This window comes from Felis catus, chromosome B2 (genome assembly GCF_018350175.1).
Source record: "Felis catus isolate Fca126 chromosome B2, F.catus_Fca126_mat1.0, whole genome shotgun sequence".
NCBI classification, from domain to species: domain Eukaryota; kingdom Metazoa; phylum Chordata; class Mammalia; order Carnivora; family Felidae; genus Felis; species Felis catus.
In genome coordinates, this window is record NC_058372.1 from 52,445,882 (window position 1) to 52,469,967 (window position 24,086).

A 24,086-nucleotide genomic window follows, 5' to 3' on the forward strand; every position below is an offset into this window, starting at 1 on the left:
GGAAAATTTATCATTTACTTATTTTTGTACAGACTTGGGTCAAGAGGTATTGCCTTCTTGCATGCCTGATGATTTTTTTTTTATTAAATGAGTAACATTTTATATGAAAACTTATAGAAATGATTGGATGTTATAGATACTATTTTCTTCTTCCATAGGGAATTTGCTTTTTGCTTTGGCAGGCTGTTAGTGTTGGAACAAAAAAAAAACTTCTATCTGGTCAGTAAATGAAGACATTTGAAGTTAGGCCTCATTCTTTAAGAGAGCTTATCTCCTTGAGGTTCATCCAGACTAGAGTTTGCACTTTGGGGTTGTGTCTGAAGGTCAGAGTTGTTTACCTAGTTGATAGACTGAGCTCCAATGTTGCTGTCTGTTTAGAGGACTATTCAAGTTCCTGCTCAACTTCTCTTATTATTGGTTGCTGCTTTTTCTTCTGTACTTAGCTAGTGGTTGCAAATTGCTAAAGGCTTTGAAAAGAAAAGACATGCTAAATGTAAGGGGAACATCTGTCCTCTTTTGTCTGGGATATTGTCCCTTCAACTCCTTATTGCAAAGGTAGTGTCCAAAGTCTTAAAGGCATGTTGGTTGTTTTAGAGGAGAGGTTTGGTCTACAGCGAGGTTATCTGTCATTATCAGAAATGTGAACTATTTTGTAATAGTAAAACCAGTGTTTTCTTCACTATTATATTTAGTACTTAAGAGGAGAACTGACACTTCCTGGATATTTGCCATCCAAGAATATGTGGCTAAAATTGCATAGTCTCTAGACATGACTTAGGCCCTTCCCTTCTTATTCTAGTTCAATCCTTGATTGATCTTATTTACTCATTTGGCTTTTATTGCTATCTCTATCCTGATTAATTCCAAGTATTTATAACTGAAATAGATCTCCTGAAATATAGACCCGCACATCCAAATGCAAAATGGATATTGACAATGGGATAGCTCACAAGTGTTTTAAACTCACATATATAAAAGGGAATTCCTCATGTTTTATCCATACTTCCAGGTGTATCCACCTTATTTTCCTTTATTCCATAGCTCAGCGAACAGGATGATCTCCCCCCTAACCAACCAGTGTACCTACCTGGTTATCATCCTCAGTTTTTCTCACTCCATCATCCTCATGCCTAATCCCTCATGAAGGCCTTATATTTCAACTTCATTATTGTTTCTTGAACTCATTCATTTTCTCCTCATTCTTTCACTGCCACCTTGTTTCCTTAGAATTCTAAAACAGTCTCAAAATTGGTCCCCCTGCTTCCAGTTTAAAGAGAAGAAGAAGAAAAAAAAAAGAGGTTAGAGAGGGAGAGAGCCAAAGCATAAGAGACTCTTAAAAACTGAGAACAAACTGAGGGTTGATGGGGGGGGAGGGGGGGAGGGAGGAGAGGGTGGGTGATAGGTATTGAGGAGGGCACCTGTTGGGATGAGCACTGGGTGTTGTATGGAAACCAATTTGACAATAAATTTCATAATAAAAAAAATAAAGGCATGAATAATTTCCACAATCTAAGTCATCTTTGAAAAAGATGGGTTCTTCTCTTGCACTGTTGGTGGGAATGCAAACTGGTGCAGCCACTCTGGAAAACAGTGTGGAGGTTCCTCAGAAAATTAAAAATAGACCTACCCTATGACCCAGCAATAGCACTGCTAGGAATTTACCCAAGGGATACAGGAGTGCTGATGCATAGGGCCACCTGTACCCCAATGTTTATAGCAGCACTCTCAACAATAGCCAAATTATGGAAAGAGCCTAAATGTCCATCAACTGATGAATGAATAAAGAAATTGTGGTTTATATACACAATGGAGTACTACGTGGCAATGAGACAGAACGAAATATGGCCCTTTGTAGCAATGTGGATGGAACTGGAGAGTGTGATGCTAAGTGAAATAAGCCATACAGAGAAGGACAGATACCATATGTTTTCACTCTTATGTGGATCCTGAGAAACTTAACAGAAACCCATGGCGGAGGGGAAGGAAAAAAAAAAAAAAGAGGTTAGAGTGGGAGAGAGCCAAAGCATAAGAGACCCTTAAAAACTGAGAACAAACTGAGGGTTGATGCGGGGTGGGAGGGGGGGAGGGTGGGTGATGGGTATTGAGGAGGGCACCTTTTGGGATAAGCACTGGGTGTTGTATGGAAACCAATTTGACAATAAATTTCATATATTGAAAAAAAAAGATGGGTTCTTGCCATCTTTTGCCCCCTTGATTAAAATCCTTCTGTGATCCTCCATAATCTGCAAGACAATGCCCATATGCTTTAATGTGAGGTAAAGATGGAAAAACTAGAAGATAAAAAATGTTATTAGAAATTCTAATATGAAATGCAAAAGAGAGCCAAGAACTAGAATCATAACTTTGGGAATTAGTCTCCTAGAAATGAGAATTAATCTTGTGATAGTAAATAACTACAAAAGTGGGAGGAACATGGGGAAAAACACAAGAGGGTTGAAGATATATATGATGTAAAAGAAGGAAACAGTTCTGCAAAGAAGACCCAAAAATAAGTTCACTGTAGGCATTGAGATAGACATAAGCCACATCATGGGAAGGATAGGTTGCTTGTGTGTTAAGTGGTGCAAAGGGGCCAAAGACAAGTTCTGAGGACAAGGTAGAGATCCTGATGGAATTCTCAGAGTCTGCACTGGGAACAGGAGCTTCTTCTAGTGATTTACCTGTAAAGAGTAAAAAGACATGGATAACAATGAATTTGTTATGTCCCCCGAAAAGAAATTCCACTGAAGTGAAGTTCCAGCTATCGAATATAGTCATTATTAAAAACGCAGATGCCAAGACAATGTTGTCTTCCACCCTTGTAACCTTCCTCTAGGGCAGTCATAAAGGCTAAGCAATATCTATTAATAGCAGCATTGTTTTGGTCTCTGGCACCTTCCGTACAAAGCCTTGGTGTCACTTTGTGGTTGAGCTTCTCCCTGAAAAAAAAAGTCATGTCATTCACACACAGCTGAGAAGTCAAACCTAGTTTCCTACTTTCCTCTCTGTTCCTCTCTGAAGAATTTCTTTTGGACTTGATTCCTGTAAATTATTATGTCCTTTGTCTTTCTGTTTTATAACATTCTCCTATATACAGTTCCTTTCTGCAATTTTGTGTTTGCGAAGATACAGTCTTTCTAAATCTCTTCCCAAGCAAATTATTAATTGTGGTTTCTTAATTATTTCCCACACTGCCTCACTGGTATCAGCACCACAGTGACATCATCAGTATCCATGAGAATTACGCTGCCTGTGTTAACATAGTGAGCAGGTGCCAGTGAGAACCTATTTGTCAACTTACAGACTTTTATATTTTCTTGAGTAAAGAAAAAAAGAAATACATTTTAAACATATTGTTATATATGCATATATATAGTAACTTTTTTTTGAAAATTTGCTCCTGATTAATATTAGATAACCTTTTGGGTGGCACATTTCATACCACAGATGTACTTCTTGGCAGTCTCCCGTCTGTCAGACTTGCAGAAAAAGAAGTGGCACATTTGCATCCTGGTCTTCTGAGTACAGACAAAGAGATTTATAGACAACCTGGCCAAGGTGTGGAGGTGGAGAATGGGAGACTGAGGTAGGTATATTGACACATGGGCCCAGGAAGAGAAGAAGGCAAAACTAACAGTAGGAAGGAGGGTCATTACCAGAGTGGTGAAGTGCAGTGAAGGTGAGATAAACCTCAGGATTTCATGGATTTTTTTTTTTTTTTTTTTTTTTTTTTTTTTTTTTTTTTTTTTTTTTTCCCTCATAGGATCATACCAATGATCAGTGTCCCTGCTTCTTAAATTTACACTCTGTAATGATTCTGGATGACCCTATTCCATGGCCTGCTTTCATGATAGATTCCTTATGGAAATTAAATATTGACTATCTTCCATGTGTATTCAATTCCTTTTTTTGTTTTTGTTTTCGTTTAGAAAAATGGTTTTATTTCACCTAACACGTTTATTTGTATGTTGTTTAAAAGATGTTGGGTATTTTATCCTTTCTTAAAAATTCTTTTTGGACTAGGAAATCCCAGTTGAAATAAATATATATGTATATCTACATGATAAATAATTTTGTAGAGATCTTAACGTTTAAAAACCCCAAGTAATAGGGCAAGCCACTTCAAGGGCTTTCACTGACACTTTGTGGCAAAGAGTGGAACTACAATATTTTTTAAGGTTTTCTGAAATGCTTACAATCTTCTATGTATTTAATGTAGTCAAGGAATTGTCTTCTTACATACCCATGTATATTAAATAAATAAACTACCAAGAAACTAACAGTATTTCATTAAGATAGTATCTAAATTATAATATCACAACTCCTATAAATAATACTTTGGTTTTACAAACAAATAATAAAAAATCTTACATAAAACCATTTGATTATAGTCTTTAACACTGCCATTAATATATTAGAACTACAATATTTGTGAATAATTGTGTTTTCGCTATTGAGCTCTTCGTTTTAAAAATGTATAAAATGAATAACCAAGATTGTTCCCTGGCATTTTCTTTCTGTGTTCAAGAATTTTTTTAAGTTTTTTTAAGAGAACGGGAGAGAGATAATCTCAAGCAGGCCCTGCGTTGTCAGTGCAGAGATCATGAAGCTGGATCCCAAGAACCGGGAGATCATGACAAGCTGAAATCAAGAGCCGGACGCTTAACGGGCTGAGTCACCCAAGCACCCTGTGTTTAAGATTTTTGACGGACATCATTATGGTTCAAAAGTTTATTTTACATTTTATGGCCTCCTTTATCATGGAAAATTTTTAAATTTTGGTAAATTATACATAACTTAAAGTTGACCATTTGAGTCAGTTTTACGTATGCAGTTCAGTGGCATTAAGTATATTTACACTGTTGTACAATAATCATCACCATCTCCAGAATATTTACATCTTGCAAACAGAAACTCTCTTCCCCTTAAAAATAATACTCTATTCTCCCTTCTTCCCAGCATCTGGAAATCACCATTCTACTTTCTGTCTCAATAAATTTGACTACTTTATGTACTTCCTATTAGGAGGAATCATACAATTACTGGCCTTTTGTGTCTGGCTTATTTCAATTAACATAATGTCTATACCTTGTTTTAATGTTACAAAAATTAAAATTGAAAATGCTTAAAGGGAAGTTGCTCTAAGTTGTACAGGTCTTTGCAAGGTCCTCAGTAACACACTATTATACATTATGCACAGTCACCTCTTAATATCATAATACCAGCTGTTGATATTTCAAGGCCCAAGTGTATGTTCAATTAGAGATGTGATCTAATTTATATGGTTTACATATTCTTAATCAGGTCATATCAACAGCAAATTAACAGTGTATCAATTCAGTTTAATATTTTTCAAGTGTAAGTACTGATGTACAAGAGAAAATAACTTTGTCCATGTATGTGCCTGATCAAGATATTGAAAGCCAGTTTATTACGAGTGCAGATTAAAATGGCAAAGTCCTTATTTAAACTAATATTTTATTTTCTCATTTGAAAGTCAGTTTAATTTTGGCCCATATAATAGCATGCAAATATCTCAGGTTATTTCTAAAGACTATATATTATTTTAAAAATTCATCTAGCATCACAAGCTGCAGATGTCCCATACAGCTTGAATCACTTTCCATCCGTCCATCCTGTAGACAATAATTGGGAGCCATATATCATCAGATTCTTACAGAGGTGGAGTTTCACTGAATCCTCATTCTTGCTTTCTGTTATTCCTTCTATTTTATTCCTCTATGCTCAACTCTTACTCACTTGTTCCTGGTTAATGGAGACAAACATATAACTGCAAACTAGCTATAATGGACTTTAATATTGGTGTATCATGATCATTCAGGGAACTGATCTAAAAAATAGTACCAAGTTCATGTCTAGGGACCTACCAAAGTTAATAAGAAGGTAATGGATCAAGAGAATACATTATTCTGCTATTGGGTCCCCCCCTTTTAAGGGGGCTTATTGGTAAATGTACCATACCAATGGCAGCCACGTACTATAAATTTATGAACAACTCAGTTATATGAATATTTATTCTTTGTAAAATATGTTTTAGGAAATATTTGTGTTAGAAGAAAAGCTATAAAAAACAAGGAGAGTAAGAGAAAGTAAAAGTCCAGTTCAAATTGATAAAGAGCCTTTGTACCGGTAGACGGAAATAAAAAAAAATATAAATACCCACCGTAATGCATAATAATTTTAGAATGTGATTTACAACAGGAAAAGAAAATGTGTGATAGGGTTTCAAAAATGAAAGAAAGAAAGAATGTTGAGCTAGGTTAATTATGAGAGACTTTGTGAAACAGAAATTTTTGTGTGGTTGGTTTTGAGTAGAATTTAGTGATTTGAAAAAGGGATTCGAATGCAATATGGGCATTTTTCAGACAGAGGAATGGTATGAGCAATGGGGTAGGGGGTTGGGTATAGATATAAAATGAGATACCAAACTTATCCTGGAACTATGAGTATTTGATATGCAACATTACAAAATATAGAGGGGGGATGTTCAACTGGAAGTCAATGGTAAAATAGCCTTCTGAGGATTTTCTACTTAATCTAGATGAAAAGAAGAGCTCCTATTGAAATGAAAGACTTAATATAACTGGAGTGAATGAAGGGTTGATGGATAAAATGTATAGAAGTAAAGATAGGCAGGTGAACTATTACAAAGTTACTGCAACACTCTAGCTAATGTTTTCTACAGTATGACATCAGGCATTTGCAATAGGGATAGAAAGAAAATGATAGAGGTAGGGCATATTTGGGGAGTTTCAAACACAAGTTACTGGAGATATAAAGGAAGGATATTATACTTCAGAGAAATATAAAGTCCAGAATGAAAATATAAGAAAAGATAGTGAGTGTAACTTTGCATAAATTTGATGCACTATCAGAAGATGGTGTTTACTTTATGCTTTTAATACTTTCAGTGGGTGAATGAATGAATAAATATATATTTGTTCAACACAAATTTAGAAGACATGCACTTAAAGATGCGTAGGCAGTTCCGGATAGCTCCTTTGGAGATATGTACTGATAATCTGCAACACTTTCAGAGTAAAGAGACCACGGTGATCATAGGGAAAGTCCTGCTCTTACATATGGTTGCTCTGGTGGTGTTCAGCCCAGAGAAGTAAAGTCTTGGGAAATAGACATAACCACAGTCGTTATTATTTGAATGTACATAATGTGAGCACCATACTTAAGGTGTTTTAAAATGACAAAGTAACATTATATAACATAAAGCCCAAATCCAGATTTATCCAGTTGTCTTAATAGTAAATTGGATTAATTTCTTTTTTTTTCCTTTTTTCCTTCCCAAGATTCAAATGTAAAGATTTAATCTAATATCCACACAAGAGAACACGTTTCCAGTAATTATGCACCTGTATAATCCAAAAAAGTGACATGGCTGTTAAGAAAGCTAACAAAGTTTAGGCTTTCTAAGTAATGGCCCAGCCAATCATCCTGTTTTTTGCTGCCTTGGTTAGACTGCACCTGGGAACATGTGAGCAGTTACAGACGGCTCATTTAGAGCCATTGCTGATAATCCTGGAGAATGTTCAGAATAAGGGATCAGGCGGATATGAGATGCAAAACCCTGCAGTTGCATATGAGGTTCTAGAGATTTTAGATTGTGTAAGAAGGGCTTGGGGAATGGTTAGAGCAAAAGTCTTCAAATATTTGAATGAGTACTGTTATGGGTTGAACCGCATCCTCACAAAAAGATACAATAAAGTCCTAACCCTGGAACCTCAGAATTTCAATGTATTTGGAAATAGTACAATTGCAGATATAATTAGTTAACATAAAGTCATACAGGGGTAGGTTGGGTCACTAATCCAATGTGACTGATGTTCTTATAATATAGCTATTCGAAGATATAGATCCAGGGTAACGCCATGTGATGATGAAGGCAGAGATTGGTGTTGTGTAGTTGCAAACCAAGGGACACGAAAGATTGCTAGAAAACCAGAGAAGCTGGGAAGAGGCAAGGAAAGATTTCCCTGCAGGTTTAGAGAGAAGGGCCAGCACCTGGGGTTGGTTGACTGGTTGGAACTACCATCCTCCTAAGCTGGGAGACAGAGCATCAGGCCACAGAGAATTGTTCTTTAGTCTTAAAACCTAATGGAATTTGCCCTGCTCAATTGCAAACTTGCCTTAGCCGAGTGACCCTTTTCTTGTTTCCAATTTCTCCCTTTTAGGATGGGACTATTTAACCTATGCCTGTCCCATCATTACATTTTGGAAGTACATAACCTGTATTCTAGGTTTCACTGGTCCACAGATGGAGAAATTAGCCTCAGCAAGGAACATACCCTGAATCTCACCCATAGTTGATTTAGATGAAATGTAGAAGGGATTTTGAATTTAGAGTTGATGCTGGAATGGGTTAAGAATTTGTGGCATGTAGTGATGGAGTGAATATGTTTTGCATGTGGGAAAGACATGAAGTTTTAGGGGCCAGAGGGCAGATTACTATGGGTGGAATTATGTCTTCCTCAAAAAAGATGTTGAAGTTCCTTGGAATTTTATTTCATTTGGAAATAGGGTAATGGCAGATTTAATTAGTTAAGGTGAATCATACTGGAGTAGAATGGAGCCCTACTCAAACATGACTGGTCTCCTCATAAGAAGACAGCCATGTGAAGACAGAGACACAAAAGAACACAATGCGATAATGAAGGCAGAGATAGGAGTTATGCAGCTGCAAACAAAGGATTGTCAAAGTTTACCAGCACACCGCCAGAAGCTAGGCAACAATCAAGGAAGGATTACTCTACAGGTTTCAGAGGGAGCTTGGCCCTGTTGATTCCTTGATTTTGGAACTTTAGAATCCAGAACTGTGGAACAGCAAATTTAGGTTGCATTAAGATATACAATTTGTGGGGCGCCTGGGTGGTGCAGTCGGTTAAGCGTCCGATTTCAGCTCAGGTCACGATCTCGCGGTCGGTGAGTTCAAGCCCCGCGTCAGGTTCTGGGCTGATGGCTCAGAGCCTGGAGCCTGTTTCCGATTCTGTGTCTCCCTCTCTCTCTGGCCCTCCGCCGTTCATGCTCTGTCTCTCTCTGTCCCAAAAATAAATAAACGTTGAAAAAAAAAAGATACACAATTTGTAGTACTTTGCTACACCAGCCCTAGGAAACAAATACAGGTACAATGTAGAAAAAAATAGATAAGGTTTATTTCTTGAGTTCTAGGAAAGAATTATGAAACCATGAAAATGAAACAGAATCAGATATCAACTTAACATGAGCAAGAACTTCCTATAGCTAAAACCATCACAAAAAGAGCTCAAGGGCTACAGCAAGCCGTGAATTCCCCACTATTAAAAATGTTCAAGTGGAATGGGTGCAGAGGTGATTTATCCATCAGATGTCAAGTTAGACTGAATGATCTCCAACTCCAAAATTTCATGGACCTTTGTTAAAACCCTATCAGTGATGTGACAGCTTCCTTTTCAACTTCTGTTTCAAAGATATATTAAGATGGTTGCTTCCATATCTTGCTACTGCTAATAATGCTGCAGTAAACATAGGGGTGTGTATATCTTTTTTGAGTTAGTGTTTTCATTTTATTTGGGAAATACCCAATAGTGGAATTGTTGGATCATATGGTGTTTCTATTTTAAGTTTTTGGAGAAACCCCCATACTATTTTTAATTGTGGCTGTACCAATTTACATTTTCACTAACCATGCATGAGGATTCCTTTATCTCTGAATCCTCGCCAACACAAATGTCTTGCTTTTTTTTCTTTTGGCTTAAGTTTTTATTTTAATTCCAATTGGTTACCATATCATGTTATATAAGTTCCAAGTATACAATGTAGTTATTAACACTTACATCACCCAGGGCTCATCACAAGTGCACTCTTTAATCCTCATCACCTATTTCACCCATTCTCCCACCACCCTCCCCTCTGGTCATCATCAGTTTGTTCTCTATAATTAAGAGTGTGTTTCTTGATTTGTCTCTCCTTTTTTTGCCTTTGCTCATTTGTTTTGTTTCTTAAATTCCACAGATGAGTGAAATCATATGGTATTTGTCTTTCTCTGACTTTTTTCACTTAGCATTATACTCTCTAGCTCCATCCATGTCATTGAAAATGGCAAGATTTCATTCTTCTTTATGGCTGAATAATATTCACACACACACACACACACACACACACACACACACACACCACATCTTCTTTATCTATTAATCAATGGGAACCTGGGTTGCTTCAACAATTTGGCTCTTATAAATAATTCTGCTATAAACATAGATGTGCATGTATCTCTTTGAATTAGCGTTTTTGTGTTCTTTGGGTTAATACCCAGTAGTGTGATTGCTGGATCATAGTTCTATTTTTAACTTTTTGAGCAACCTAAATACTGTTTTCCCCAGTGGCAACACTAGTTTGCATTCCCACCAATGCCCGAATGATCCTTTTTCTCCAAATTATCACTAACATCTGTTGTTTCTTGTGTTGTTGATTTTAGTTGTTCTGGCAAATGTGAGGTGAAATCTTATTGTAGTTTTGATTTTCATTTTCCCTGATGGGAAATGATGATAATCATTTTTTCATGTGTTTCTTGGCCATCTGTATATCTTCTTTGCGTAAATGTCTGTTCATGTCTTCTGCCCATTTGTTAATTAAATTATTTGTTTTGGGGATATTGAGTTTGATAAATTAATTGAAACTTGTTTTTAAGTTCACTTATTTACTTTTTAGAGAGAGAAAGAGCTAATGGGAGAGGGAGGAGAGAATCCCAAGCAGGCTCTGCCCTGCCAGCATGGAGCCTGGTGTGGAGCTCGAACTCCTCCAACACATGAACCATGAGATCATGATCTGAACGCAAACCAAGAGTCAGAGACTTAATTGATTGAGCCACCAAAATGCCTGAGTTTGACAAGTTCTTTATAGATTTTGTATACTGTTTGTTATATATTCATTTGCATATATCCACACCCATTCTGTAGGTTGCTTCTTAGTTTTGTTGATTGTTTCCTTCACTGTGCAGAAGCTTTTGATTTTGATGTAGTCCCCAATAGTTTTTGTTTGTTTGTTTTTGCTTTTGTTTCTCTTGCCTCAAGAGGTATACCTAGAAAAAAGTTGCTACAGCTGATGTCAAAGAAGTTACTGCCCGTATTCTCTTCTAGGATTTTTTATGGTTGCAGGTCTCATATTTAGGTCTTTAATCCATTTTGATTTATTTTTGTATATGTTGTAGAAAGTGGTCTAATTTCTTTCTTTTTGCTGTTGCTGTCCAGTTTTCCCAGAAACATTTGTTGAAGAGACTTTTTTCCCATTGGACATTGTTTTCTGTTTGTTAAAGACTAATTGATCATATAGTTGTGGGTTCATTTCTAGATTTTCTAGTCTGTTCTATTGATCTTTGTTTATTTTTGTGCCAGTGCCATACTGTTTTGATTACTACAATTTCGTAACTTGAAGTCCAGAATTGTGATGCCTCCAGCTTTGTTTTTCTTTTCACAATTACTTTGCCTACTCAGATTCTTTTGTGGTTCCATACAAATTTTAGATTTGTTTATTCTAGTTCTGTGAAAAATGCTATTGGTATTTTGATAGGGTTGCATTAAATGCGTTGATTGCTTTGGGTAGTATAGACATTTTAGCAATATATGTTCTTCCCGTCTATGGAACGTCTTTCCATTTCTTTATGCTGTCTTCACTTTCTTTCATCAATGTTTTATACTTTTCAGACTATAGGTCCTATCTCTTTGGTTAGGTTTCTTCCTAGGTATCCTATTATTTTTGGTGCAATTTTGAATGGGATTGTTTTCTTAATTTCTCTTTTAACTGATTAATTATTGTTGTAGAAATGCAACTGATTTCTGTACATTGATATTGTATCCAGTGACTTTACTGAATTTATCTATCACTTCTATCAATTTGGGGGTCGTATCTTTTGGGTTTCTATTTTTGTATCATGTCATCTGCAAATAGTGAAAGTTTGACATTTTCCTTGCTGATTTGGATGCCTTTGATTTCTTTTTGTTGTCTTATTGCTGAGGCTGGGACTACAAGTACTATGTTTGATAAGATTGATTAGAATGGGCATCCTTGTCTTGTTCCTGACCTTAGGGGAAAGGCTGTCAGTTTTTCCCCATTGAGGATAATGTTTGCTGTGGGGTTTTCATATATGGCCTTTATTATGTTGAGGTATGTTCCCTCTAAACCTACTTTGTTGAGGGGTTTAATCATAATGGAGCTTATAATTTATTAAATGTTTTTTCTACATCTAGTGAAATGATCATATGGTTCTTATTCTTTCTCTTACTGATGTGGTGTATCACGTTGATTGACTTGTGAATATTGAAACACCCTTGCAACCCAGGAGAAATTCTACTTGGGGCATCTAGGTGGTTCAGACAGTGAAATATCCAACTCTGGGTTTTGGCTCAGGCCATGATCTCATGGTTCATGAGATCAAGCCCTGCACTGGGCTCTGTGCTGACAGCAAAAAGCCTGGTTGGGATTCTCCATCTCCCTCTCTCTGCCCCTTTCCTGCTTGTGCATGCACTCTCTCAAAATATAATAAACTTTTAAAAAAATGTCAGTTGATCATGGTGCATGACTTTTTAAATGTATTGTTGGACTCAGTTTGCTAGTATTTTGTTAAAGATTTTTGCATCTATGTTTACCAGGGATATTGGCCTGTAGTTCTCTTTTTTAATGGTGTCTTTATCCGATTTCGGTATCAGGATAATGCTAGCCTCATAGAATGAATTGGGAAGTTTTCCTTCATTTTCTGTTTTTTTAGAATAGTTTGAGAAGAATAGGTATTAACTTGTATTTAAATGTGTGATAGAATTTTCCTGTGAAACCATCTGGTCCCAGATTATAGTTTGCTGGGAGTTTTTTGATTACTGATTCAATACAAAAAAAAATTAATGTTTATTATTTTTGAGACAGAGAGACAGAGAGAAAGCAGGGAATGGGAAGAGAGAGGGAGACACAGAATCAGAAGCAGGCTCCAGGCTCTGAGTTCTCAGCACAGAGCCCTATGCAAGGCTTGAACTCACAAACCAACAGATCGTGACCTAAGCATAAGTCAGAAGCCCAACCAACTGAACCACCCAGGTGCCCTGGTAATTGGTCTTTTCAATTTTCTATTTCTTAACGTTTCATTTTGGTAGTTTATATGTTTCTGGGAATTTATCCATTTCTTCTTGTTGTACAATTTGTTGGCATACAGTTTCTCATAATATTTTCTTATATTTATTTATATTTCCCTGGTGTTGGTTGTTATTTCTCTTCTTCAATTTGTGATTTTGTTTATTTGGGTCCTTTCCATTTTTTTTCTTGATAGGTCTGGCTAGAGGTGTATCAATTTTATTGATTTTTTTCAAAGAACCAGCTCCTGATTTCATCGATCTGCTCTGTTGTGTGTGTGTGTGTGTGTGTTTTTAAGCTTCTATATCCTTTATTTCTGCTGTTATCTTTATTAGTTCTTTCCTTTTGATGGTTTTAGGTTTTGTGTGTTGTTGTTTTTCTAGTTCCTTTAAATGTAAGGTCATGTTGTTTACTGGAAATTTTTCTTACTTCTTGAGGCAGGCCTGTGTGACTATAAACTTCCCTCTTAAAACCACTTTTGCTACATCCCAAAGGTTTTGGACCATTGTGTTTTCATTTTAATTTGTTTCTATGTACATTCCTATTTCTTCTTTTATTTCCTGGTTGACTCATTCATTGTTTAGTAACATGTTATTTAACCTCCATCTATTTGTGGTCTCTTCAGATCTTCTCTTGTGATTGACTTTTAGTTTCATAGCATTGTGGTCAGAAAAGATGCATGGTATGACTGTGATCTTTTTGAATTTGTGGAGGCTTGTTTTGTGGGCTACTATGTGATCTATTCTGGAGAATGTTCCATTAGAACTTGAAAAGAATGTGTATTCTGCTGTTTTAGCATGGAATGTTCTGAATATATCTATTATATCCATATGTTCCAGTGTGTCATTCAAAGCCAATGTTTCCTTGTTGATGTTCTGTTTAGAAGACCTGTCCATTGATCTAAGTATGGTGTTAAAGTCTCTTACTATTATAAGTATTATTATAAATTAGTTCTTTTATGTTTGTTATTGTTTAATGTATTTGGGTTCTCCTATGTTTGGTACTTACATTGTTACATATTTACAATTGTGATATCTTCTTCTTGGATTGTACCCTTTGTTATTATATACCGACCTTCTTTGTCTCTTATTACAGTCTTTGTTTCAAAGTCTATTTTGACTGATGTAAGTATTGCTACTCTGGCTTTATTTTGACAACCATTTGCATGGTAGATGTTTCTCTATCTCCTCACTTTGAATCTGCAGGTGTCTTTAGGTCTAAAACGAGTCTCTTGTATACATATTTTATTACTTGTTTGTGGTTGTTTCTGAAGATTTTCTCTGATTCTTTTTTGTCTTTTTTCATGGTTTGCTGATTTTCTTCGGTGATATATTTGGATTTATTTCTCTTTATTCTACGTATGTTTATTACTGGTTTTTGATATATGGTTACCTTTAGGTTTGTATCTCCTGCATAGAAGAGTCTATATTAAGTTGATGTTCATTTAAGTTTAAGTCCATTCTTTACTCTTGCCCTCCCCATGTTTTAGATATATAATTTTATGTTTTACATCCTTTAGTTTTGTGAGTTATTTGATTTTTTAGAGAAATATTTATTTTAACTGTTTTGTGTTTCCTTCCCTTGTACTTTCACTCTTGGTCTGTCCTTTCCACTCAAAGAGTCCCCTTTAATATTTCTTGCAGGACTGGTTAATTGGTCATGAACTACTTTAGTTTTTGCCTGTCTGGGATTCTCCTTCTTTCTCCTTCTATTCTGGATGGTAACCTTGCTGGATAGAATATTCTTGGATGCAGATTTTTCCCATTCAGCACTTTGAATATATCATGCCACTCCCCTCTGGCTTGGATAGTTGCACTTGTACCCCAATGTTTATAGCAGCACTTTCAACAATAGTCAAATTATGGAAAGAGCCAATGTCCATCAACTGACAAATGGATACGGAAGATGTGATTTATATATACAATGGAATACTACTTGGCAATGAGAAAGAATGAAATCTGGCCATTTGTAGCAACATAGATATAAGTGGAGAGTATTATGCCAAGTGAAATAAGTCAGGCAAAGAAATACAGATACCATATGTTTTCACTCATATGTGGATCCTGAGAAACTTATCAGAAGACCATGGGGGAGGGGAAGGGGGAAAAATAGTTACAGAGAAGGAAGGAGGCAAACCATAAGAGACTCTTAAATACTGAGAACAAACTGAGGGTTGATGGGAGGTGGGGGAAAGGGGAAAGTGGTTGGTGGGCACTGAGGAGGGCACCTGTTGGGATGAGCACTGGGTGCTGTATGGAAACCAATTTGACAAAAAAAAAAAAAATATATATATATATATATATATATATATATATATATATATATATATATATATATATAGTGAGTTAAGCTTAAAAATAAAAAAAGAGAAAATCCTCTGCTAGCCTTCTGGGTTTTCTCTTGAAAGTTGCTGACTTCTTTTTGTCTTGCTGCTTTGAAATTTTTTATCACTGTATTTTGCCAATTTAATTGCCATCTGTCTTGGTGTGGATCTGCTCTTGTTGGTTTTGATGGGAGTTCTTTGTGCCTCCCAGATATGGATATCTATTCTTCCCCAAAATTAGGGAAGTTTTCAGCTATTCAATGAGTTCAATGAGCATCCTGTGATCATTAGTTTATGTTCTCTATCAGGCAGTTACTTGTTTCTGTTTTGCTAAGATCTCCAGCTGTGGCCTTGTCCTATTCTTTAATTTGGGATACACTTCTCTGTATTCCCATTTTGTATAAGTCTCTGTGCCTTTTTCTCCATGTTAGAAAAGTCAGCTACATCTCCAATTCTTGAAGGTAATGCCCTTATGAAAAAGAGATCATGTGGTGCCATGCTGTGTAATGTCCCCTGTTCTCTAAGGCCTAGTACTTCCAGGAGTGTCTCCATTCTGTGCTGCTTGTGCTCTGCTATTTTGTCCTGGCTGCCTGATCCTTCAGGCCTGTCATCTGCAAAGGTTCTCTTTGCCCATTAAGGACAGGGCTTGGTACCTGGCCTGAATGTGGCATGTTTTAACCAGGTGTGCTCTGGTCTGTTTGTGAAATGAGACCTATCACTGTGGCATCTGGAACTGAGGCTCTGCAAAACTCCTACATTGGGAGATGTAGTGTGAGCCAGTCTTCTGGGGGAGGAGAACTACTACAATGGGTCTGAGGCAAGCATGATTGGGAGGGGCATTTCCACTAGAGTGTGGTGGGTCTTAGCATAAGCAAGTTAGGTAGTGAGTGTAGACATTGCACTGGTTCCCTGTAAAGTCAGCGTAACCCTGTACTTTTGCTGAGGTATGGGTAAGGGAAAGGCCCTGGCCAGTTCCTCTGTTCCAAGAGAGGTCTTTCCATTAACACTGCCTCTCTGGGACATGCTCTGAGGTGAGTGAATGACCTCCCCAATATGTGTCCCAGACACTCTTCAGATTGCTCTTTCCATGCTGTATGTCCACAGGCTATTTGCCCTTGCTTTTCTCCAAGAGCAGCCCCAATGTCCTCTTGGCTGTATCTTAGTCAAATGTCCTGCCCTTAAAACTTCAGACTTTAAGCCCTGTTGTTTGCAAGAACTAACAAAATCCAGTTTCTCTTGCTTTCCAACCCAATTTCTGTGGGAGATTGTTTTCCACATACACTCCCCTGTGTGCTAGTTTGTCTGTAGCCCTTCGTGACTGTGGCTCTCTCCCCAGCACAACTACCATGATCTATTTCTCTCCGAAACTGCATCTCTGCATTTCCTATCTTCTTTGATGTGGCCTCTTCCCTACCTTTAGTTATGGAGTTTGTTCCTCCAGTCTTTAGGTTGATTTATGGGATATGTAGGATGATTTGATAATTATCTAGTTGTATTTGTGGGACAAAGTGAGCCTAGGATTCTCCTACTCCACTGTCATCTTCCAACCTCTACCTCTTGCATTTTTTACGTTAGCCATTCTAACAGGTATAAGACAATATCTCACTGTGGTTGTTCTTTTTATTTCACTGACAATTAGTGATGTTGAGAATGTTTTCATGTGTCTTTTGACCATTTGTATGTCTTCTTTGTAAAAATATCTATTCAGGTATTCTGCCCATTTTTTAATCAGATTGTTTATTGTTTTGGTGATGAGTTGTATAAGTTCTTTATATATTTTAGATATTAACCCCTTATAAGATATAACAGGCCTCCAGTTATGGAATGAGTAAGTCATGGGAATAAAAGGAAAAGCATAAGGAATATTCAATGGCTGAAAAATGATACCAGCTGAAAGTATACTTTTCTCATATTGGCTAGTCATAATTCATCAATACTGTCTTTCCATCTTTGTCTCACCTTCAAAATATAGATACTTGGGAGTAAATCTAGAACTGGTTGTATTTTTTTAAGTCTTATTTTCTTTCCTAGATCCAAAATTGCACCATTTGAGTCATTTCTTGACCAAGTTTTAACAGTGTGATACTTATATCAATTTCCTTGTAACAAGTTATGATAACATGTTACTCAAATACTAGTGTGCCTTTGTGTATGTGTGTGTATGTTTGTATGTCTTCAAGTGTTTCTGGGGAAAAATCATTCAGTTGTATCACTTTCAAATAATAATGATTACAGTTTACCTTAATAAAATTCATCTGGATTTTTGGATACTAGTATACTGGAATTAGAGAAAGATGTGAAGTTTTGAAAATTCAGTCCTCAGGAATTCAGGTATTTTATTAACTTAGCATCTGTTGGTGACTTAAAGGTAATTTAAGCTTCAGGAGTGACTGAAAACATTTTCAGCATATGAAACTCTTAATAAATGGTATAAAATTGTCCAAAAGAAATCCTTATTTAGTGACTTAAGTTTAACAAAATGTGCTTTTATTTATTCACTACATAAGGTTACTAATCACTGCATCATTTGGGTGCATAGGTGACAGCTCTGACAGTTTAATGATACCCAAGGCAAATTCAGTTACTTTTAGTGAAGCAAACCGTCAATAGATGTGGGTAGCAGTGCTTACACCTATATAGTTCTTGAGTCAGTGGTTATGTAACTTTTGGATACACCACACAGAGGAGGACAGAGAATTGAGGAACTGGATGTTCTTTTCATAAAGAGCAACTGAATAATATAAGAACAGCTTTTAAAAATGAAGATACACTGAAAAGCAATGAGGAAGGCTCGACTCTGAGAGTATTGAAAAATGTGTTTGATAGGAGGTGATGTTTAGAAGCCATCAAGAGTAACAGCAAGGAAAGAGGATTGAGTCTCTGGAAGTTATACGTACTTTGCTATAACCCATTCATTTTTACAAATAAAGAAAAAGGCATGGTGAAAGGCCAAGATTCCTCACTTGGTGTTGAATCCCAGCTGCAGTTGTAGTTCTGTGCTTTATGATCCATTTGTCCCTAACCGAGCTCCACAAATTCCCTATGTCTCAATTGCTTCATGTAAAAAATGATGGTAACAATGTCTTCCCTTGTGATTGTCAAGATTAAATGACCTAAGCCTTTTACATATGAACCATATAGCTCGTTGTTTGCCAATAATAGGGGTTGAATAATTGTTGGCTTTTGTCTTTTAAACCTCTTCATCTATTAAAAGTTCTAAATGCAGAGTTTGGGAGCAGATAGGATAAATGTCATGGCTGAGGCAAACACTATAGTTCATTGAAAATAGCTAGCTCCTAACTCATCTCACTTCGGTAAATATTTCTTGAGTCTCTACTACATGCTGAGCACTAAGGGAATAGAAAGAAGAATCAAAGATTGTTCTTTAACTTCTGGGAATCGTGATTCAAAATCAAATAAGAATGAATCTAGTATTATGATCCATTGAGAAACAAATGAACTGATTTTAAGCATGGATTCAGAATTCACATTAAGTTGACTGATTCAATGAAAATAGTACATTCCCTTTTCAATGTTTATTTGTGGACCTTACAGGAGTATTAATTAGCTTGACAGTATTTCCTCATCAGTACCTGTTTTCTTTGTATTATTACTGTCTTAGTCTTTTTGGGCTGCTGTAACAGAATACCATAAACTAGATGGCTTATGAACCACATACATTTATTTCTCACAGTTCTGAAATCTGAGAAGTCCAAGATCAAAGCTGTAGCAGATTTAATGTCTGGTAAGGGCCAATCTCCTGGTTCATAGAAAACAGCTTTTCACTGTGTCCTCATATGGTGGTAGGGGCAAGGAATGTCTCTGGGGTCCCTTTGATAAGGCACTAATCCCATTATTGAGGGATCTGCCACCATGATCTATTCATCTCCTGAAGGCCCATTTCCTAACACCATCACACAATGTGTTAGGATTTCAATGTAGGAATTTTGTGGGGACAAAAATATTTAGTCCTTAACAGTAACTATTCTTTTTTTTTTTTTTTTTTTCCAAATTAGTTTGTGTGGCAGTGTGGAAAAACCACCACATGAGGACAGTAACCAACTACTTTATAGTCAACCTTTCTCTGGCTGATGTGCTCGTGACCATTACCTGCCTCCCAGCCACATTGGTTGTGGATATCACCGAGACCTGGTTCTTTGGACAGTCCCTCTGTAAAGTTATTCCTTATTTACAGGTAATTTTTTTTCCATAATTCTATCTATTCAAACACAGAAGCTACTGAAAAAGTATTTTCAGTTAAGTATTGGAAGTATTTTCAGTTATGGTCTTCTGGTAAATTAACTAGTGAGCTAAGAGAAATATACTTGCTTAAGAAATTAACAAACTTAAAAAAATAATACTTGATACTTTCTGGGTAAATAAGTTCTGGGTGAAAAATAAAACAGTAGAATCCTCAAGTCATCATTAGATGCTGAGAAAACCTCTTATTTCTTTGATCTCTAATTTTCCCTTTGTAAAATAAGGAAATTGAACAAATTAATGATTGAGCCTCTCCTAGCTCAAATAAGCAAGGTCTGTTTATTTTTATTTTTGTTAAGTGATTTTGTTTCACAATGAGAAATTAAAGTTATGTGATCAAATTAGTACAGTGAATATATTTCAGTGTTGGTTCTGAATCAAACTACCAGGTTTGGAATCTCTATTCTGCTATTTACTTAGTGTATGCTCTTGATCCAAATACATAAGCTCTTTGTGATTCACTTATTATAGAAGGATAATAATTTTTATTATAGCTCACTCCTATGGTTGTGATGAAATTTTACTAAGATAATTTGTATAAATTACATGGAATAGTGATTGCCCTCTGGAAGAGAATGATCTTACAAAAATATAATATGTTCTCAATAAACATCAGTTATCATCATCATCATCATCATCATCATTAGACATTTTATTGTTCTGTGTGGAAGTAGTTTTTTCTACAATGAATTGCCCTAGAATAAATTGAGAATAAACACTTTCAGAGAATAATTTTGTGATGGGTATTCTGACAGTTCTAAAAATATGGCCACAGCCACAGCCCTTAAAGAGGTGGATTCCCTTTAGCAATCGGAAAGTGAATGAGATCACGGCAATTCTCCGCTTATCTTCTTGTAACCCTCCCTTACTCCTCAGTCCCTACTCCATCCAGTCTCCCAGATGGTGATCACATTATTTGGAAGGGATGAAAATATACTCCCAGTAATGAAATATTGGTGCAGGTAGGACAATTGGACATGCAAAAAAAAAAATCTAGACACTTCACAAAAATTAACTCAGAATGGATTATAGACCTGAATATAACATGTAAACGTATAAAACTCCTAGAAGATAAGATAGAAAAAAGCCTAGATGATCTTGAGTATGTTGATGAGTTTTTAGGTGCAATACCAAAGGTATGATCCTGAAAGGAATAATTGATAAGTTGACTTCACTAATATTAAAAACTTATGCTCTGTGAAAGACAATGACAAGAGAAAGGGAAGGCAAGCCACAGACCTGGAGAAAATATTTTCAAAAAGATGCTTATAATAAAGGATTGATACCCAAAATATACACAGAACTCTGAAAACTCAACAGTAAGGAAACAAATAACCCAATTAAAAAATGGGCCAGAAACACCTCACTAATTATGATATACAGGTGGCAAAGAAGCTATGACAAGATGCTCTTTATCCTATATCATCGGCAAAATGCAAATTAAAACAACAATGAAATACCACTATACACCTCTTAGTATGGCCAAATTCTGGAACACTGACAGCACCAAATGCTGGTGAGGATGTGGAACAATAGGAATTCTCATTTACAGTCGATGTACAGGCACTTTGAAACACACTCTGCTTGTTTATTGTAAAACTAAACATCTGTTCATATGACCCAGCAGTTGCATTCCTTGGTATTTACCCAAAGGAGTTGAAAACTTATGTCTACCCAAAAACTTGCATGCAGATGTTTATAGCAGCTTTCTTCATAATCACCAAAACTTGGATGCAACCAAGATGTCCTTCAGTAGGTAAATGGATAAACTGTGGTACATCCAGACAATAGAATATTACGTAGTACTACAATGAAATGAACTATTAAGCCATGCAAAGACATGGAAGAAAGAAGAAACTTAAATGCTTATTATTAAGTGAAAGAAGCCAATCTGAGAAGGCTATACATTGTATGATTTCAATAATATGACATTCTGGAAAAGGCAAAACTAGAGAGACGATAAAAAGATAAATGGTTGCCAGAGGTGGGAAGGAATGAGCACAGAAAATAATGATAATAAAATGGTGGATATATGCCATTATACATATTTCCAAACACATAGAATGTATAGCACCAAGATTGAACCATAATGTAAACTATGGACTTTCAGTGATTATGATGTGTCAGTGTAGGTTCATCAATTGTAACAGATGTACCATTCTGGTGGGGGGATGGTGATATTGAGAGAGACAGGGAGTAAATGGGAAATCTCTGTAACTTCTCCTCAATTTTCATGTGATCTTAAAAGTATCCCAAGAATAAAGTTTTAATAAGAACAAAAGTTGGGGGAGATCACAAACAGCCCATTGCTAGAAAATATATTGATAAGGCTTTTAGATGTTAAGTGTTAGGAAGAGATATTTAGCTCAATAGTTCTACAGTAAACTTATAAGAAGTGATAATTTCTTAAATTAGACACCACTGATAGAATAGTAAGTGTAAAATGCCATGGACATTATAAACTTTACTGCAAATTAGCTATAAGGTTAGTTTGTGTCTGTCAGATGAAAACCATGAATGGGTTACAAAAATAAAATTCAGTATTTTTTGTTTGCTTGTTTTGAGATTAATAGTACATTGAGCAACAGAGAAAAATATCCTCATTGGGAGAAGAAAACAGTAATAAAGGGGTCATATGGTTTTGCATGAAGACACTGGGGAGATTATAAATAGCACAGAATTATAATATTTTACCATCTCTTGGTTTTATAAACCACGCAGGGAAAAATTTGAGGGATTCTCTTAAGTTTCAAGATGGCTTCACTGGTCCAGAATCTTCTTTTGGCTGAGTGAGAAAATTTCATGCTTTCTCTGCAAACCAGAAGATTCCTGAGCGAACACTGGAATGATAAGAGAGGGATATGTCACCCTGTAGTTGGTACAGTCCTTCTCTAATACACAGTGATAACTTCTTATAGACCAGGTATTTCAGACTCTTCTGTGAACATGAAAGAACAAATTGGATGCAGTGTGTACCCAGTGAGTGATGCAGGGCATGGGTCTCTTATAAAGTTATTGACAGTACTATTTCATACAGCACAATTTATTAGCAAATCCTACAGGGATGGAACATTTTCATTTCCTGAGAGAATCTGTCTGCTTCTCTATCAACACTGCCCAGTCTAGTCAAGACCTCAGCTTATTCTCTCCTCTATAGGCCAAGGGAAAATCGCTGGGTAACCACAAACTCTGAATCAGGTAAAAAAAAAAAAAAAAAAAAAAAAAAATATATATATATATATATATATATATATATATCCATTTATTACCTCATTCAGCATTGGTTCTTTATGAAAAGTTATAAATGCACAAAAATATTGGTGTACTGGTAAAACTACTATCTCCAAATTTTCTCAGCATTTATTTCCCATTTTCCATAGAATTTCCCCAAATGGTATGAATAGTATCAATGGGCAATAAGCCATTCATTCAGTCTTGAGTAGTTGTTTTTCCTTAGTTGTGATATACTGAAACTGGTGGCTTTGTCCTTTATATGAAACTTGCATCGTACTTAAAGTTTAAAAACATATTACAAAAAACATCCAGCCAGATTTTAAGGTTATTCAGTCATTCAGTTTAAGATTCTTTGGATATATATATACACTAATTTTCTATGACTTACATGTTATTTTTCTTCTAATTAGAATAGAGTATAATACAATACAACCTTTAGGCTTATGACCAATAAACAATAACACTTTGGAAAATGCACAAAAATCTTAAAAAGCTCACAAATGTAATAAACCTTAGCTGAATAATTCAAGTGACCCTTTTGTATCTTTAATAATTCTATAAATCCAAGACCATTAACATTTACTGGGCTATTTAGTGAATAATTAACATAGATTTCTTAGAGAATTAAAACATATTTAATTCTCATACTTATAGGAGCAGTTGACTACTTTTTCAGAGTGACTTTTTTTTTAACTGCAGAAGAAGGTCTGCACAGGACGTGTCAGGAAAAGAACAAAGCCAACTGAAATGGAAGTGGTGGTGGGATAGTCTCCCCCAATCTCTTTGTCACACTTTTCTACTTTCCAGTCTATTAGCTCCTGTATCCAAATATGCAGTGTGGCAAAATTTCCAAGTCTTTTTTTTTTAATTTTTAAAAATTTTAAAGTAATCTCTATACCCAATATGGGGCTCGAATCACAACCTTGAGATCAAGAGTCACATGCTCTATCGACTGAACCAGCCAGGCGTCCCCAAATTTCCACTTCTACTTGCCATGGTTCTCTGATGTCTTTTTGTCATATCCATATGCTAGCATGGAACAGATTCATCATCTACGAAAGCAAGTCTCCAGCATTGCCCTGACCACAGGGTACCCATAGTATGGGTGAAAGATCAAGCACTTAACAGCGGAAGTTCACATCAT

General features: G+C 36.0%; 1 protein-coding gene across 3 annotated transcripts in view; it reads left to right on the top strand.

Annotated features, from left to right (window-relative positions):
• Window positions 1–24,086, top strand: part of HCRTR2 (hypocretin receptor 2) — a 113,070-nt gene that overhangs the window by 51,672 nt on the left and 37,312 nt on the right. For 2 of the 3 annotated variants that reach the window (XM_019830741.2, XM_003986250.5), the window contains exon 2: window positions 19,465–19,643. In XM_019830741.2, coding sequence (XP_019686300.2) covers window positions 19,465–19,643 — 179 coding nt within the window. Of the gene's footprint in view, window positions 1–19,042; window positions 19,194–19,464; window positions 19,644–24,086 lie in introns of those variants that run through there. The other variant, XM_045057668.1, reaches the window with a different exon arrangement.